General features: G+C 37.4%; 1 protein-coding gene across 3 annotated transcripts; it reads right to left on the bottom strand.

Moving 5' to 3' along the window:
- Positions 1-254: 254 nt before the first annotated feature.
- On the bottom strand, positions 255-19269 carry LOC140137943 (A disintegrin and metalloproteinase with thrombospondin motifs 6-like). 3 transcript variants are annotated; one of them, XM_072159746.1, is made up of 24 exons: positions 19113-19268; positions 17330-17393; positions 16764-17056; positions 16038-16209; positions 14938-15524; positions 14556-14639; positions 13854-14008; positions 13365-13508; positions 12285-12416; positions 10978-11140; positions 10297-10389; positions 10004-10103; positions 9395-9577; positions 8729-8858; positions 8226-8439; positions 7748-7933; positions 7297-7450; positions 6451-6671; positions 5799-5966; positions 4875-5040; positions 4256-4411; positions 3737-3919; positions 2983-3161; positions 255-2113 (listed from the first exon to the last, which is right to left on the bottom strand). In XM_072159746.1, the coding sequence occupies exons 1-24, from the start codon at positions 19176-19178 to the stop codon at positions 1943-1945; spliced, it is 4164 nt and encodes a 1387-aa protein (XP_072015847.1). In that variant the 5' UTR covers positions 19179-19268; the 3' UTR covers positions 255-1942. The 3 variants fall into 3 exon arrangements, with proteins under 3 accessions (XP_072015847.1, XP_072015849.1, XP_072015848.1); XM_072159748.1 differs by lacking the exon at positions 7297-7450 and having other exon boundaries at positions 7780-7933; positions 19113-19269; XM_072159747.1 differs by lacking the exon at positions 7748-7933 and having other exon boundaries at positions 19113-19269.
- Positions 19270-19438: the final 169 nt, after the last annotated feature.

The raw sequence follows: 19438 nt of genomic DNA, 5'->3' as shown, positions 1-19438 counted from the left end.
CCAAAGCCAACGCTATAAATAGGGCGCCTCCTCAGGAATAGAATGAAGATGGCGCTATTGTACGCCTGGTTTATTATGCAGGTTTCCTCAGGTTTTTTCTTCAAAATAGGTTGCAATTGCATATTTTTAACAGGCTTTGCTCTGCCGGTCTGTCGCATTTTCCTAGGTAGGACAATGACACGTGGTATAAAATTAACCATTATTATACACCACGCAAAATAAATAATTAAAGAATCATGAGTCAAACCAAATCATTGATTATTTTTGTGATCAACACATTTATTTTTTAAGTTTCTCCAACTTAACTGTTTAACCTGGAACCAGCCAGGCTTGGAATAAATACAAATATACATGAAGTATTAGCACAATATTAATAAATTATTACATATTTTGCCCTTCAAGAGCTTAGTTCAACTTCACGTTACATACCCACCAACAAACACACTCTCTCACCTCCACATATATCCTCTCTCCATATTACTCCCCCACACACACACACACATATCCTCATAACTCACTGATTTGCACCGTTATTAAAGAGCGGACGTTGTACCAAAATTTGAATTGCATTAAAATCTTAAACATCGGTGATTCAGATGACTTTGAAGTAATTAAAATGTACTGTATGGTTCTTGACAATTACTTCTTAATTATTGACAAATAAAACATTGTCTAATGTCGTAAAATGAATACAAAGAATATAATAAAATAGATTCAACTGGCAGACTAATACTAAAGCAATTTGATTGTACAAAGAAAAAAGGCATCCACGCCGTGCTGCTCAATCTTATGAATAGTATACCCGTAAAACTACAGTGCTTTCTTTGAAATACGTATTTTAATATTGTGCTCAAATTGAAAATTTATAAGATGAATACATATGATAAAAATGTCAAATTGTGCGGTACTAAAGTATATTCCACCTACAATTAATTTCAGTATTCGGAGATTGTTCCTGTTTGGTACTTTATTAAAGGCCTATTCAGTTATTTGCTCATCGGGAGGATCGTAAAAACCAGAGTTTGGCACTTTGGTAGATGTGCTACCATAGGTTAAGCCGAAAGCCGTGTACTAAGACAAAGTAAGACATTTTACATGAAATTGTAATGTCTCTACTTAAGTAGTGAAATTAGCTATATGTATACTGTGGTTGCTCTTTTTTGCCAAATTGTTCATTTCAAAAATACATAATGACAATTTTTAATGACTTATGCCTCACTTATTGGAAATTTATAAACAAGAATTTAAATGTTTACACTTTCGCTGGGATCACTGAATAGGCTTTTAACAGTTAAAAAAACGAACTTCAGAAAAAGTCATTTGGGTTTCGCAATTGCATTGTCAGTTTTTCAGTGTCATGTATGGAATTGAATCACCTGCATATTGCACTTATACGGCTCAATAAGCCTCGCTAAATTCATACAATAATGTTATATTATCCGGTTCCTTAATTCCTTATAGTATATTTTAGTTTTGATATTTAAGGCCTTAAGTATATAAATAACATATGGCTGATAACCATTATAACGCCTGAGTTTCACTTTTGAACTGTTCGGTTCAAACACCACAAAACTCTTTAAAATACAAAATCATTTTTTTACTTTGACAAAATTTGAAAAATTAGAAATACAAACAAATTGAAAAAGCTGTCAAAAGGTCAAAACCATTTAGCATTATACCTCAAATAAAAATAGCAACATTTTTGTGAGATGCATGATAACAACCTGGTGACAGCTTATTGAAAACAGCAACAAAAACGGTTTAATCAATGAAGACCCGCCATTAATTTAATGGTACCTGAGGCTGTTTGAATACTTATAAGCAGTGGTGGCACCATCATTTTTTCCTGGGGAAGGGGGTAAGTGATTTTGACTGGGTGGAAAGCCCATGCTCTTAATGGAAATCCCCCATTACCGTCGCCACTGTATATTTTGTGAAATGCCTACGCATCTACAAAGGTATAACTGATAGAAAATCCTCGGCTGGTCCTGCCGTCATTATTACTAATAAATTGCACAAGGACTCTGTTATCATGAGCAGGTTGTCTCAGTCCTGATACATTGGATGGAGATGCGCAGTACCTAACACCATCACCACTATCTACGTCATAAACCTGATGAATAAAAACGAAACAAAAACAAATAGTCGTTATACTCTTCAACATGTAGCATGTATAGCACCATTGGTATCTTATTTAAAAGTTGGGAAATGCATGCGCAGACCCTTATGGGGAGGGGTTGCAAACAAAAATCCACTGTTGGGGTGTTAAAGTTCACTTTTTTGGTATATAGATTGATTTCTTTCTGGAGGTCCACATTTTGGGAATTCCACACCTTCTTCATAATAAATACCGGCACCGACCTGCCCTCGACACATGCTCTTTGATAAGAAGCCAGAATAGCTATATTTCGCAAACTAAATATTTATAACTTCAAAGTCTGAAATGTGATAATGGTTCTGTCTAAAATTTATGATGTCACTAAAATGTATCTTTGCAACTCTGTGATGCTCATAGCTAAACCTAGATGATACCATTAAGATTTTGCAAGTTTGGTTTTGAAAAGATTTGTTGCAGTCTGCCACAATATACAATTGTGTCCAATTGTGAACCAATCAATTAGGGTACCGTATTAATAAGATAATCTGCAAATGCAAGTTTTGAAATGAGCATTTCAAGTTATCCACCAATCAGAAATGCTGTTAGATGACCAGTACGGCAGTGTCTAGGGGGTTAAGCTTTGTGTGAAACAACAGAAGGCGTCCTGAATGTAAATGCAAACCTATGACATCATAATGGGTCGACACCTTGGCAAGACAGGTCTTCACGCAAGACACATGTTTCTGCATTTCACGCTTTTCCTTTGCTGACATTGTTGAGAACTTAATGCAAGTCACAAAATGCAAGACGCTACCTTACCAAAATCATTGTGCACTTGCTTAAAAACTAAAATAATTGTAAAAAAATGGAATTAATGTACAAACCTCCAATCTATCCGAGCACAGCCGATTATTATGCAGTCTAATATCTTGATAGTTCATCTGAACTCTTTTGTTTGGTGGAGCCATAATGGAAGTTTGACACCGTTGGTTGTTTGGATAGTTGGATGGGTAATTTTCACTAGTCACTGTTCCTGAAGGTGCGGTGAGGACTCTGTCACAACCTGCATTGAATGAGAGGGAAAAACTTGGTAAGCTTCCATAACGACTACCTATCAAATATCTACAACTTCTTCTTAAAGCCATAATGTGAATCTTATAATATGATGAAATTGGTTAAGTTTTTCAAACCTGATTTTTTTTCTTCTATATTTATAATATTTACACATGTCCCTACTGACACCCAAACGGAATGATGCACATTGACCCGGGACATTGACCCAGAGGCTGACAGTAAAATTATTCACTTGGTTGATGGGAGTGGCCTCTTTTAATTGATCTTTATCTTCCGAATCTGTTTCTGTCTTTAATTCTTCGCTTATTATATAGGCTTTTTAGCCTGGCTTGTGCATTTTGTTTGACCCTGGTCCCATCAGGACCCAAGTGTGGCTCCACATTGGAGCGATTTTGACATAAAGTCTTATTACCACACTAAGCCCCCATAGAACTTCACGTTAAACGGTCAAACTTTACGGTTAAACTTCACCTAGTTATTTAGTATAATGGACAGAAAGTTAGAAACCCTTTCTGACAGTTATTACTAATCAGCTATAAACACAAAACTAAAGGATTCTCTTACCATTCGATGGCTGTCCAATGAATTCCACAGTCACGTCATAACCATGATTAGCTTGACCAAGATGCTCTAATTGTACAAGATGAGTAGTTGATGTCCAAACAAATGGCTGGCCATTGTCATCAAGATTACCAGAGCAAGTGAAGGGAAGAAGGTTTTGAGCATCACGAACAAACCCTTGATCACCTAAGAAGGAAAAAAAGAAAAGAAACGTGAGTATAAGTTATGTGAACGAGGGTGTGAATTTGAGCCCAAAACTGACCTCTGACCCCGAAATAATGTATTAGGCTCTCACTGCTGATTTTCAAACATTATAATGAACATTTAAAACATGCTGATGAAGTAAAAACATAATATTTATAATGATGTTATATAGGCTAAGCCCCTTAACTGTACATAAGTAGTCCTATACATATTTCATGGAATTTGATAAGGTTTTTTTATTCTAATATTTTACAGGTTTTTCAGTTTGAATTCAAAAAATAATGTTTTACAGTGTGTATGGGTTTGATGATGACATACCTTGAGCCGCGTTGATGTAGCACTGATTGAAGGTAAGTCGAATCGTCTGTCCTGGTTGAGCCACAATAGCCTCTTTGCAAAGTCGGCCATTAGTTGAGAAAGAAAATCGGTTCAAATTAAATCCGGACCTTGTCCAAAGGCCAGCGCACTGAATGCCTGGAAAGTAAGCGTTAAATCAAACACATCATGTGTTAGAAACCCTTTCTGACAGTTATTACTAATCAGCATATAAACACAATGATACATTAACAGGCAATGTTTGTAAACACTTATAAGTGTTAATTTAAAAGTTTAGAGGATGATGCAGGCGTTTAACATAACATAATCTACAAACTCTCGGCACTTCAGCATGACTATGTGGAATGAGCGTCCATGACTTTATAGGAATTTTTGTAAAATGTGTTGGATTCTTAATACCATCCTGTGCCTTACTTAATTGTGTTATTCCAGTTGAAATCCATACAATCCGGAAGAAAAAGAAGAAGAAGAAGAAGAAAAGAAGAAGAAGAGGAGAAAGAGGAGTAGAAATATAAAGAGAAGATGAGAGAAGGAAAAAAGAAGAAGAGAAAGAGGAGAAAAGGGAAGGAACAAAAGAAGAAGAAGAGAGCGAGATACATACCTTGATCGGGGGCATTGGTAGATGGACAGTTTCCTGCATTACACGTGGCCGTAGTTGATGGTTTGGTATTTGCATCACAATCGGATTCATCTAATTGATTGTTGCCGATCGGCGAATAACAGTACACGGAACGTGTTTGTATACCCTGTCCACACGTTACAGAACACTGAAAGTAAGTAGAAAATAATATATATTTTGATGATGTCGTTCACTTGTCTGAACAATTATTATCTAAGGCCAAGTAAAAATAAACACATGTTTCTCGTCCGGGTTTTTGAAAATTAGGAGAATGAGGGGCTTTTTATTTTTTATTGGAAAACGACACTAAATACCTGTATTTGGCACCATATTTTGGGTATTCGACATACAGATTAATATCTGAGAAAAAGGAGGAGGCCCTTTTTATTTTATTGTATTGAGAGGTAGGCCCCTCTAGTGATCACAAAACTCTTTGTAAATGATGTATGCATTTACAATGCTGTAAAATAAGTTTCAACTTCTGAAACATCTTTTTCAACAAGTTATAACTGAAAGTTTACAAAATAAAAAGAAATTTGAAAAATCTTCAAAAAAGGAGGAGGGCGCGGACGAGAAACATGTATTTTATTTCACTCGGCCTAATAGAAATTGTGCAGAACTAGCAAAGTCAGGAAAGTGAAGTTTTCAACTTGTCTGATAAAACTACTGTACAAGCAGTACAATCCCTTGAACCTGTTTTACTTTTGGACCCTGGTCTGGATTTTATTTTTAACCAGTTTAGTTTAATTGTGGAAGAAATTAGTATCAATCATAAGCGACATGTATTTTTGGCAGTGCAAAGCCGTATTGGCCATGGTCGCTACAAGCCAAGCATTCCACGCGTTATTTGATAGGGATCGTTATTCGTCACTATGCGAAAGAAATTCATGACAATGCTTTACTTACCGAACTGTATTGCGTGTGTGCCCACTGGCCACTCTGACATTGTCCATTGTAACATGATTGAGTCGTTCGTGGTTTAGTATTGGGGTCGCACGAGACTTGTGCATTGGTGTAAGTTGAGGTACAAAATACGGCACGCTGTTGAGTGCCTTCCCCACAAGTTACATCACACTGAGAGGAAAGAGATAATCATTTACATAATTATTATCGTGTACATCAGTATTTTACATACGATCATGCCCCTGTTTTTCCATGTTCCATGATGAATATGGAAAAACAGAGCCATGGTGATTATTGCCATGTTATAAGTTTAAAGTTCATTAATTATGTAGACAACTGAATCCAATTTTAGTTCCTCTAGCTAGGCCTATATACAGGGAGGATAACATTTATTTCTCGCATTTAGGCCCTAGCAGCTATGTTCAACTTGCGGGAGGAGGTTCCAATATCTGTGGATTAAGTAAACCACTTTATAGGTCGAATTGCAACCTGCTTATAAATCATCAGGCTTCTGTGGCCAAGTGACTAAGAGCTTGCTTAAGACACAGGTGTTCATGTGCTTTGAGAGTTAGAATCCCATTTCCCATGTTTCCCGAGCGGGTCACCTTTTCTACTGGTCTCCTTAATTATTTGATCACTGAGTTTATTGGCTTACCTGAGAGAAAGGACCAGTTTCCCACGATCCACTTGAGGGACATGAAACACCTGTATTACACCCTCTGGTCGTCGATTGAGGCCTGATGTTAATATCACACAAATATTCGTCGACTGTAACCAAAAGCTGGTTATCGACGCAGAGAGTGAGCGTTGATTGCGTTCCCGACCCACAGGTAACGCTACATGGTCCATAACTTTCCGTCGCGAACCAGGTGTATCCTGAGGATGCAATAAGTGAAGTAAATTTAGTTTTATTGAATTCAAATGGATACTTTAATTTAGTCACACAAAGTATTATCCTTGATTACGGATTGTGATTGGGAGGAATGCTTACAATAAATTATTATCAAATGTTTTCTGAGAGGAGTATGCATAATTTGTAGCATTTGATCCATACGCATCAGCCTCATGTTTCACGGGTAGGTGTAAAGGATATTATAACTTGATTCATGCGGCAGCTTTTATCACAATGCAATATTCTGAAACTTGTCATGTTTGCAAAAATATACTATGGGCGGAGATAGCTGCCCCTTTGCATTATCACAACGAACAACTTCGAATTAATACCAAGCAATGACAAAGCAACAATTTGGGATGATTGGTCACAAGAAATGAAAAAAAAAAACACAACATTTTATAATCACTGATAATGTCCAGGTTGCGCCGCACAAAGAATGCATTTTTACATGAAGAAGCTATTCAACTTCGCATAAAAATATTCTTGCACTCACACGACGATATTACAGGTTGTGGTCCCAAAATGAAACCCTGGGGAACCCGCATGCTGAAGCGAATCCTATAATTTTAATTATTTACTACCGATGGAACATTTCTCGATACGTACTTGAAGATACGGGACAATTCTGTGTGTTACAAGCTTCAGAAGTTTGTGGTTTGGTCCCTTGGCACTGCGAATCATTCAGGATTACGGTGGATGTTGAAGATAATCTGCAAGTTACTGTTCTTGTTCGTGTACCACCACCGCAAGTAACGGTGCACTGAAATGAATCAAAATTATACAAGGTTTCAAATTAGTGTATTAAAATCTTGATAAATTAATTTACTAGCTAAGATATGAACTTTTAACATGACCCTTGTTATTTAAGTGAAATGTGAGTCCTGGGTGTGAGTCTTTTAAAACTGGTTCGAAGTCCAAAGGTCTACAGCAACTTAATTCAAAACGGTTTAGAGTCTCAGCTCCTATTATATCATGTGTATGTTTCTAACGATGTTAGCTAACCTCGCGTCAGTCTAATGTCTTACGGGATCAAATTAGTAAACACAAACAAACAAACCTGTGAAAATGATGACGTCACCCAGACGGGACTTGGAGATACGGGACAATTCTGTGTGCTACAAGCTTCAGAACTTTGTGGTTTGGTCCCTTGGCATTGCGAATCATTCAGGATTACGGTGGATGTTGACGATGACCTGCAAGTTACTGTTCTTGTTCGTATACCACCACCGCAAGTAACGGTGCACTGTAATGAATCAAAATTATACAAGGTTTTAAATTAGTGTATTAAAATCTTGATAACTTCATTTACTTAGCTAAGATATGGATTTTTAACTTGAACCTTGTAATTTGAGTGAAATGTGAGTCTTTTAAAGCTGGTTCGAAGTCCAAAGGTCTACAGCAACTTCATTTTAGAGGCTCCCTTCAACTGCTTCATATGAGTGGCTTCTAACTAATGATGTTAGCCCGGGATAAACATCGCGTCAGTCTTATGGGAGGAAAATAAAAGTTAACAACAATCAACTGATCAAACAAACCTGTGAAAATGATGACGTCACCCAGACATTTGTATTAGGACACGAAGTTGGATTGCTGCATTGTTGTGTGGTTGGTGGTTTGGTTTGCTGGTTACATTGGTTATCAGGCATTCTGACCAGATTCCGTCCATTAGAAATAACACACCAGACGTCCCTAGTCTGAGTACCGGTACCGCAGGTAACACTGCACGATCCATATGGAAATGGTTGCCAACTAGAAAGATAAAAGTCAAGGATGTTAAAATAGTGTCAAAGAACTATAGCAAAGCATAAAATCGAACTACCCTTAACGTTATATAAGTAGACTAGTTTAAGGCCTAGATTCATGAAAGGGTTTTGTGTATAACATATGCTCTATATCACCAGAAAACCCGTTATTGGGCAAATTTGTTATATCAAACAGTACACATGTGTTTAATGCCACAAATTATGGTTTAAAATATTGTCATTTGTTCTTAGTTGTTACCAGTAATTTGGGTTTCGTAATACTTAAGGATACTTACAATGCAGTAGGACATTCAGCTTCGAAACAACTAGATGTAGTGGCTGTGGGTTTGGTGGCGAGATTGCATTGATTGTCTGCAAGAGTTTGTCCTGTTGGAGACAGACAAGAGATGGCATCTGTCCTGGTACCTGAGGTCAAAGGGAAATACATTATGAATGTATGAAAAGAGTACTCAAAGTATAGAAGTGAAGTATCATCATGATCATGACTATACGAGTGATATACGAGATATTACACAATAGGGCAGCGTTATATCCTAGACTACACCGCATTCATCTATAAATCTATAAAGGTAGGTGAGTCCATAATAATAGTTTTTCTATATATCATAAAGTCTAGTACGAGACTATGATCATATGCTGACATTTTAGATCATACGACATAGATCCTAGTTTAGCTTAGTTTGTCATGTTTGTTGGTCGCAAAATGTTTGATCTTTAATTCAACTGGTCACATAATATTAGTAATCGCCTTCTACCATGTCTAGTCTACAGTGGTTTCCAAAGTGTGACGACAAAATACCTCAGCTTAATAGCACTTTGACGTATTCAGGCATGTCAGGCAATGAGTTCCTGTCTTAGGACCGGGCTTAGGACATTACCAGCCATTAGGCCTATTACTTTGGTGAAACATATTATCATGAATATAAACCCTATGGACTCACCACTTCCACAACTTGTACTGCATGGACCTGGTACCCGGCTCCAATTGTTGTTGGTCTGTGGACAAGTACCTAGGAAACATGTTTGGGTTGTTGGATTGGGTCTTGTTGACGCATCACACAGGCTAATGTCCACGTTTGTATTCAAAGAGGATGAGAAACATTGGACAACTTGCGTGGAAAGACCTGCAGGAGATTGAAGAGAATTGTAACGTTGTTTAGGGGGTTTTGCTTCGAAGATTAGTCATAAAAGTGTATTCGGGTAGTGGTGAAACGGGGGCTACAAACGAAACGTGCTGCAAAAGTATTGATTAATTTAAAAAATTTATCCCGCTCGTGCAGGCGGGCGAGGTCTATTTATATTATCGGCCGGGATTATCGGATCGTATGGAGCTATATCCTATATATCTCATGTTTTCAAGTTATAACGTTCACGTGATATCAAATTGATTTCAAAATGCTTAGTTTAGTGGAAGGAGAACTCAATGAATAAAATGAAGACCTGTCAAATAATACAAACATTTTTGAATTAATTTCATAATCTTTCCCAATAAACTTTTATTTACAAGTCATTTTAATTTAAGCAAAGAAATATAAGACCTGTAAACCTACCGTTTCCGCAAGTAACACTGCATTGACCTTCATTCACTCTCCACTCGTAATTGTTGTTGTTGGAGCCCGTATTGGTCACACACTGGCCAGATATACACCACTGTAAATTGAAAGTCAAGAAACAAATTGAAAGAAAACAATATAAGTTTCGATGCTTGGTAAAAAACTACATTGTGGAATGCCGGTGCATCATAAGCATGCTGTAGTTATTTAATTCCATGCTATTACAGACAAAATAAACAAGCAAATAACAACAAATACTATACTACTAAAAATAATTGAGAAAACCTTACCCTTCCTGAGCCACAGTTGGTGCCCTCTGCAGCTGCTACTATTCCAGAACAGTATCCATTGGCACTACGGCAAAACAGATTGGCACAGATGCCCTAAATATACAAATAACAAAAACGATAATTAATATAAGCAACATTATTGGTATATAAGTGTTTAATTGAGTGACCATTTCAAAACCCAATAGGGGCATTTACAAAAGGCAAAGCAAAGACCTCGAAGTCCGTCTATAATGACAGACAAAATGTTGGGACACTTTGGACAGTGTATAGTGTAAATATTGATTACTCAAATCTATGATGGATTCTCACATTTCGACTTGAAGTATAAGGCCTACCAAACTAAACTTGGTGGTAGGGTTAGGGTTGATGGGATTAGGTGTTTGGGCTTGAGACCAAACAAACCGGTCTTTCCGCCCGGGATTTAAGCAACTCAAAACTTAACAGAATCATTTAAATAGGCTATAGGCCTATGCTTTTATCCGATGTTGTTGTGTCACAAGCTGTCTTCCTTAATATTTGTGGGTAGTCTGGAGATCCCACTTTTAAAGGGTCGCGACTTGCTGGTAGGCCAAATCATGCTATTAGAATCCCTGGACTCAGCAGTCTGTGACATTTCATGACTATTTGCCCACGTTCTGCCCTTATTTACAAAATGAATGACAGCAAATAAAATGTACTTACAGCAAGATTGGTCGTACATGAACCTACGTATGTCTGTACGTCGGTCGATTGCAGTACACATTGCTGGTCAGCAGATAATGTACTACCGGGTCGGCTGTTTGCATCAACTGGGTACTGTGATGCTCCTATTGGTTGGTCATTTAGACAGGTTTTGAATGAATCACTGTAGGGAAATGCAGATAAACACACAGTAGCCATGAATTCTATAAGCGTCTCACTATGGACCACAATGACCTCATCCCAATGGCATTGTTCAATAACCTCCCGAATAACCTCAATAAAACAATCATAGTGCAAAATTTGACCTCAAGTTAGAGAATATGAGTTTTTGTACCCAAATTTTCAAAGGTCATTCAATGAATGTACAAATGTATCGGGGTTAAACAACTGTGCCCTGATAGATGAGCATGTTGTGGATCACCAATAAGGTATATACGATCTAACCCAATGCTAAAGTACAGATGTCATATTTGATAAAGTAAACCACCCTTATCCCATCCTTTCTGCGTAGACAATCAATACAAACACTTCCACCTGTAATCAAAGGTCCCGGGTTCATCCATCTCTAAATTCCACCCACTGGTTGCTATTTCAAGCTACACTTTAATCACGTCTTTACCTAACCCATGAAGACAAATCAATTCACTTCTATTTACTAATATGTCTTCATGGGTTAAGTAAAGACTTCAACGTGCAAGGATTGAACGGGACCAACATTTAGAGCCAACTTTTTGAAAGGTCATTTGGAGGGTTATCCATGGGTCATCTGAGGTCAAATTAGTAATAACTGTCGTATGGGCATGAAACTTGGTGGGTGCAGTCACCATTTAGAGCTCAATTTTGGGAAAATCATGTAGGAGTCACCAGGGGTCATTTGAGATCAAATAAGTAAAAACTGTTGTATGGGCATAAAACTTGGTGGGTACAGTCACCATCAGCCAGGTAATCGCGACAGCTGAGAACCGCCAAATATGGGTAACAGCCTAGTCAGCATAATTTGCGTGACTCCAACCCACGAGACGCCGTTAACACATTACCTATTTCTGCATGTTCTTCTAATTGTATGCCTACGGTGCATGGTGAGAAGGAATTATACAATATTGTTTAATGCTTCGCAATCAGAGAAATTAATATATCTGATACACAAACCATGCTAACATATTCCCGACCTTTATGTAGTAACGATTTTGGGAAGTTCAAGCGCAGGATTGACTCAAACTCATGCAGATCGTATTATTCCGACTGATGGCTCAGCTCGACCATCTCACCCTACTTTGTATTTTTAGATCACTGATGGAGCAACTTACCTGAAGAAAATATTAAGATCATTACGACTGCAGCTTGACCAGACGAAAGATAGTCCTCCGTTGGGTCTGCTTGATGACATGATATTTTTACCATTGACGCAGCCATTGTCACTATCGTGCTCCATACCAAGCCTGTAACGCAATTCATAATCGAAATACATTTGCATTCAGATTGTTTGAAAGGATAAACAAATTCGCAATCATATAAAACCAAGAAGAACATTATCTTTAAGGTAAAGAGAATGAAAGAGCCAAGTGTGAAAATCAGATTTCAGGAAAACAAACGTTAAAAATGACAAGGAAACTTGTAGGAGCGGAGGAGAGCATTGCTGATGAGGATTACCCAGTGAGTAAGATATAGTCTATATAGTGGGAGTATTATAGTGGTAAATTAGTGTTAAGTTTGAAAAAGAGGACAGGAAGAGAAAACATAGACGTGTAAAGCAGAATTTATCACTCAGTATTCTGGTTCGCTAATTGTGCCAGTTTCCTAAGGGTGGTGCAATAATTATGTGTACCCCCCCGGGTGAATTATAGGGGGCAAAGATTTTTGGCAGGCCAAAAGGGGGGGCAAGCATTTTTGGCAGGTCAAAAGGGGGGGCAAGCAATTTTTGGCACAAGCAATTTTGGGTATTTTGCGCACCGTTTCTATATTATGCCCTAAAAGGTGTAGGAAAACGTTAGGAACACGTTCAAATATGCAAAATTTCCTGCTCGCTGCGCTCGCACTATATGATAAGACAATTTAAGGTTTTAAATTCAGGTTCCCCAAAATCTTGCATGTGTAAGGGGGGGCAAAGATTTTTTGGCACATCAAAGGGGGGGCAAAGGTTTTTGGCACGTCGAAAGGGGGGGGGTAAAGATTTTTGGCACGGCCAGAGGGGGGGCAAGCGATTTTTGGCAGACCATTTTGAGAATTCACCCCGGGGTACATATAATTATTGCACCACCCTAAATAGCAAAAGGAAACTCTATCTTATTGGTTCAAAATCGGATACAGCCCATTTGTCAGAAATTTAGGATTGGGCAGAGTTTTGGGGAGTACAAAAATGCGATCGGTATTAATTTGGCTTAACTTACGAGTGCCCAATTTCGTGTGCTAGGACTATGCCGGAAGATAATCCTTGATCCTGACTTGCTGAAGCCTGTCGTGGTGGATAACACGTTGCATTCCCCCAAGCTATTCCCAACAAACTGTTTTGTCCATTGATTTCAAGATTTTTCCTGTAAAAAGGGCAAATAGAAGAAAATGATTGGTATCAACAATTCAAATACATGGCAGTGTCCAATACGAAATAAATGTATGGCCTTGTTGTAATATTTTTCGGCCTCGAAAGTCAGATAACTGAGCCACGCCTTAGAGGCCTAAAAACGGCAGTCGTTTCACATTTTGTGATTAATTCAACTCCAACTGTATCCAACTACGATAAATCACATCAAAAGCAACTTCAATCTTAAACATAAAAATTATTACTCATATAATTATTCAATCTACCGTTCAATTATTTAATCGATCAACCATTAATGAATCGATTATTTGCAATCATTAAACCAATCTATGGATCTTACCTGGTGATGAGTGCTGCATGATCCCAATGGTCAGCTGCATTGTCACTCCATTGATTGGTAGCATACTGATATTGGGACCAGTTATTTAGAGTCGAGACACCATTTTTATACACGTTGAAGCTCACGGTACGGCCGTTCGGTGCCCGCTCAGAACCCTGCGGTGTAAAGTTGAAATTTATTTTAGTTGTTTAGTCAGTTTGGGATTATTAATGAGGGAGAAGAAAACGATTTATAGTGTATCGACTATGTTAAACCTCTTTACTTTTACACAGCACTGTGGCCCCCAATCCCTCCACCATTTAACACCTGGACATTAATGTGTACAGGGACTGCAGCAAATACTAGGCGCACAAATATATAAACTACAATTAACCTTCGCAACCATGAATGATGAGTTTGCAAGCTCTTGTATCATGGACAATCATAGCAGCTATAGCAGCAAGGTCTTTGTCCTTTTTCAAGAGACTGATGACACTGTTGTAATCTTTTAGACCGAAAATTGTATAGAGTGAGCTGTTTTTGTCGTGTTTACTATTTAGCAACAGGACAAATTATTACTACTAACATATCTTGTCATACAGTGTCATAGCGGAAGCTGGTTGTCTTACAGACAACACTAATCGACATGGTCAGTGTGTATACCCTAACCCCAACAAAATTGATAAAACACAATATTCTACAGTTTTATGTTTACTGACTTACAGTATCACTTGTTAGATATCCCAGCCTTACGATGTGGATAATGATGGTCCTACCTAAACTTGGGTCCATATAACGAGCAGCAACCTGTACAGAATAATAGCAATGAAATAATAAGTCAATTCTTTTTTTATTTCATCCTAGAATATTTTGCGATCATCAATACGCAGGCTATACTTATACGTACGTGTAAGGAGAGCAGAACAACTCAGATGAATTGATTTATATTGTACGGTAAGAATATGAAATTTTTCATATGCTGATACGTAATTTAAGTATAACTATACAGAACTATATCTACGGATCAGCTCAGGCAACTTTAATACCGGACACAGTTTACGTAATTGAAAACACAATAAACATGAATGTCATTGAATATACTTACAATGTTCATAAGTGTAAGTGTATACTGTATCACGCCAGATTGACCATGGTAGTTGAGCATATCAACATCAGCCAGAACTCTTACTTCCAAATATTTTTGCCCATTAGCTTGTCGTTTCTTACGACTACTACCACCGTCGGGATCACTGCCTCCGCTATCAGCCCGACCTTTGGAACCACCGGAACCATGTCCACGACCACCTCCGCCGCCACCACTTTCTCCACGGCGACCTTTGTCTTCGTCTTCATCACTGCCATCAGCAGGTTCGGTTGCCTCTGTAGCCTCGTTGCTGCCATCATCGTATTCATTTGGCTCGGTACCTTCGGCGTCATCGTCATATTCATTTGGCTCTGTAGCCTCGTTGCTGCCATCGTCGTATTCATTGGACTCGGTACCTTCGGCGTCATCGTCGTATTCATTTGACCCTGAATCTTCCTCTGTGGTATCCTCATAGTATGTTGGCATGGTGGTTTCATCATCGAAGTTTATGTCGCCTAAATATTCTTGGGGTGGTGGTGCCATGGCCGCATGCATTCGATGTATCTCTGACATTGACTCGCGAAGCATATAAGCGGCTTCATGGTACTCTGCAAAGAGACACCGAAAAAAGTTACTTTTTACTGAGCGCTATAGTATTAAAGACGGACTCCAACAGACAGTGCCAAGAAACCCCATCCCCTATTGGGCACGTTCAACTCAAATAAGGATGGGGTTTCTTTCCTAATTTCAACGTTTGTGCCCTGAGTAGAGCTTCATAATTGCACTCCACCGTGCACCAACTATTAAAAACCATATATTGAATAACTGAAATATTTATAGCTCGAACGTGCAAAACTCTCAGCAGCGACAACATATCGCAATTACTTAGCTTTTAGTTATATAAGTCAGTAGGCCCTAATTCTCAAAATAAGTTAAAATTGAATCTGCGAAAGCTTGATCATCATGCGGTCCTTGCAAATGCCATGGGTCATTATTTGAATACGAAGGCCCCAGAAGAAATAATTAGTCTTTCAAATTCAAATGGGCTCGGTAGGATCGTTGTTTGATATTATTTTTATTTTGAAAATGAGCTATTTAGGACAACTTGAAGGTTTCCTTACCTGGATCCATACCACACCAATTCCTGCCTTCTCCTGCATGATTTGGTGGATTTCTTCTATAAATTACATGAGGGTTCTCAACATCACGACGTCTGCGTCTGTACTTTTCTTTGTGCTCTTCGCTCAGGGGACGAATGAACAAGTCATGCGTATCTGTTGCTATCATACCAGTCTGCAATAATAAATGAGAAATCATCATTTCTTTACATCCTTCGTGCAGTATATAACTGAAAAATCTTAAAAGGGTTGTATATAGATCAATCACAGTTAAACAGAATAACGTGAACGCCCGACCTGTGTCATGTGTGTACTGATGATACATGTAATAGAATAAAGCAGGAAAGTGGAAAGATTGGGGAGCAGATTCATAACTCATAAACAGAAGAAAGAGATGTGAAAAAACCATATCAGTAAGGGTGGGGAGGGGCGGGACTGTTCCACCCCACGAGGCACTCAATATTGAGGTTTACATTATGTGCGGTCCTTAGACCCCACATTTTCCCTAAAGATCCCCCAAAGCACAGATATTGGAATATCTGTGCCTAAAGTTACTCAATTCTTCACATATTATTGCCCTCGTGAGACCATGGTAAAGTTGCGCCCACACCATGCATGTCACTTTATTCTTGATTCCTTCCGGCCCGGGCTAGATCAATCCCTGGTAAACTGTAAAACTTATCATTAAAAATCCCAAAAGAAACCCGATTTAACGACAAGACAACGTACCAATCCGTCGCAAGTGCTAACTGCAACCGTTGACACTTCATGAGATAAAAGTTGACCGTGGTAAAAGCAATTCGTTGTCGTCAATGGTATCTTTTCTACGGTGCCATCCTCCTTATGCACATCCACTTGTAAACCTTCAGCTATGAGCTGTGTGTTTTCTTCTAATTTCATATGGAATTCTTCACCGAAAGCTTTCAGCTTGATTTCTTTGGTAGATTCTTTGATTTCGATGTGTCTTTTGTGTCGTCCTCCGGCGCTGTAGGCGATAGGGTCGACTATTTCATATTCGGGAACTGTGCGGAAAACCCGGGAGTGGAAAAATAACGTTATTAATCGTGCATGAAGCTATAGTAATCAGTTGTACGTCTTAAAGGCCCATTCAGTGATTTGCTCATCCGGACGATCGTAAAAATCATCCAAATTCAGAATTTGGTATACTTTTGTCATTTAAGCAATTTATACACAAATTTAATTTTCTTACACTTGCGCTGGGATCACTGAATGGGTCTTTAACTAAAAAACTGGCATTAAACAAATAAACAGTAAAATAATGGTATAGTATTTACCTTCTTCTAGAGTAGTTACGCTGAAGTATCTTTCTAAATCATCAGATGTCATAAAATCAAGATCCTGTTAAAATAAAAATGCAATTATAGGCCTATATTAATTTAATGTGATAAAGGGAAAAAAAAAAGAAATTTGATTGTCTCCGATTGCTTGTTTATCAATGTATGAGGCATTCAACAACTACTCCAGAGTCTCATGTTTAACATGTTTATTCTATACTTTGTCGAAATTGGTAAAGTTTAAATACAAGTTGGTAATATAGTAGTTGCTATTAGCCACCAATATTCTCAAGCCAAATTGAATTTATTTTATCGACATTGGTCACTTCGAAGTTGCATTATACAGATGATAAATTCACAAACCCTCATTGAAATATTGAATATTTATGGAACAGAGAAGTACATTTTACGAAATCAATGTTAGACTTGAAAACTTCTAAACTATGGGAAATGACAAGACTTCGATCCGTTAGCCAGAGATAAGCAATAAAAATTAATGTCGAAAACTAAATATTAAAGGAATTAATTAGTGCTTGTGATAATAAAATCACAACAGGTCCTATCATGCCTGATATCCGAAACATTATAACAAACACGAAAATATTTGCACAATAAACAGCGGTCCATTGAAAGTTAAGAAAGTATGTGATATATCATTTGAGTTATAAATCATATAATATGTTCTAGTATTTCTAAACAACATCAAAATTAATGTTTTGTTCTGTTTGGTTCAGCAAATTAAAATATCAAAAAGTTTACACCGGTTATCACACTTCGAATTACGCAAATAAATTGTTGTGTAACTTGGTTATTTAATATGCATAAATTATTATATGAGTCCCTATATATAGAATCGGACTTAACACGCCGAATTACACAAATAAATATTATTGTTGAGTAACTTGGTTATTTAATATGCATTTTTTTTTAATTTATCCCTAAAATTTGACGTAAAAATTTGACGTAAACAACATCAAAATTAATGTTTTGTTCTGTTTGGTTCAGCAAATTAAAATATCAAAAAGTTTACACCGGTTATCACACTTCGAATTACGCAAATAAATTGTTGTGTAACTTGGTTATTTAATATGCATAGTATTGCATACATTATTATTATGAGTCCCTATAGAATCGGACTTAACACGCCGAATTACACAAATAAATATTATTGTTGAGTAACTTGGTTATTTAATATGCAATTTTTTTAAATTTATCCCTAAAATTTGACGTAACACTTCGAATTACGCAAATAAATTGTTGAGTAAATGGTCCGCATAAATTATTAATTTATCCCTTGAATCTGACCTAACACGTCGAATTACCCAAATAAATTGTTGAGTAACTTGGTCTTATTTAGTATGCATATGATTTTGTAACAAATTTATCCCTGGAATCAGTTTTTAAAGCCGAGTTTCATTACAAAACTGTAGCTTTGAGAACTTGCAGACATTGTCAAAATGTTGAACTTCATCCTGTTATTCTTTTGCTACATCGGCGGTGTGAGGTGGTATGCAATAATTAACCCTGTGTTTTAATTAGCGACTTGCAAATAAATATTTATAACGACACATATTATAAGAAAAACCATAAGGTCAAATTTTTATATAGTAATTGTTGTGTAAAACTAAACGTGTAAGTAAAATATTCCAGTTAAAGATCTATTTTCTAAAGTACAAATAGTGCGATAACAAGAAACTAGCATTATTAAACCTCCTTTAAAATGAAACATAAAAAAACATACGTTTTTACTTTAGTAGAAAATAATTTCAAATAAGAAACTTACCAATCGAAAGGCAGAACTGTAAACAGCCAAAATGGCAAAAAATATGAGCTGGTAAAACATTTTCATCACTTGTGCAGAACCATAAATTACATAACAAAATAAATTGTCTTGTATTCCATACGACTTGACTGGCTGGTATCGCCGATAAGTTTGACTTGCTCGAGTGCAGAACCCCGAAATATATAAGAACCGAGCTCAATAGCTAATTTAAATAACAAAAGGGGACCTTTGCTTGGTCGATTCACGACTACGTCATAGGGAATCCTTTAGTCGTCGGAAATAATCTCTTTTCACAATGGTTACTATGACTCATAATGTCTTTTGTT

The sequence above is a fragment of the Amphiura filiformis genome, chromosome 17 (genome assembly GCF_039555335.1).
Source record: "Amphiura filiformis chromosome 17, Afil_fr2py, whole genome shotgun sequence".
NCBI classification, from domain to species: domain Eukaryota; kingdom Metazoa; phylum Echinodermata; class Ophiuroidea; order Amphilepidida; family Amphiuridae; genus Amphiura; species Amphiura filiformis.
This window is presented reverse-complemented; position numbering and strand designations above follow the sequence as displayed.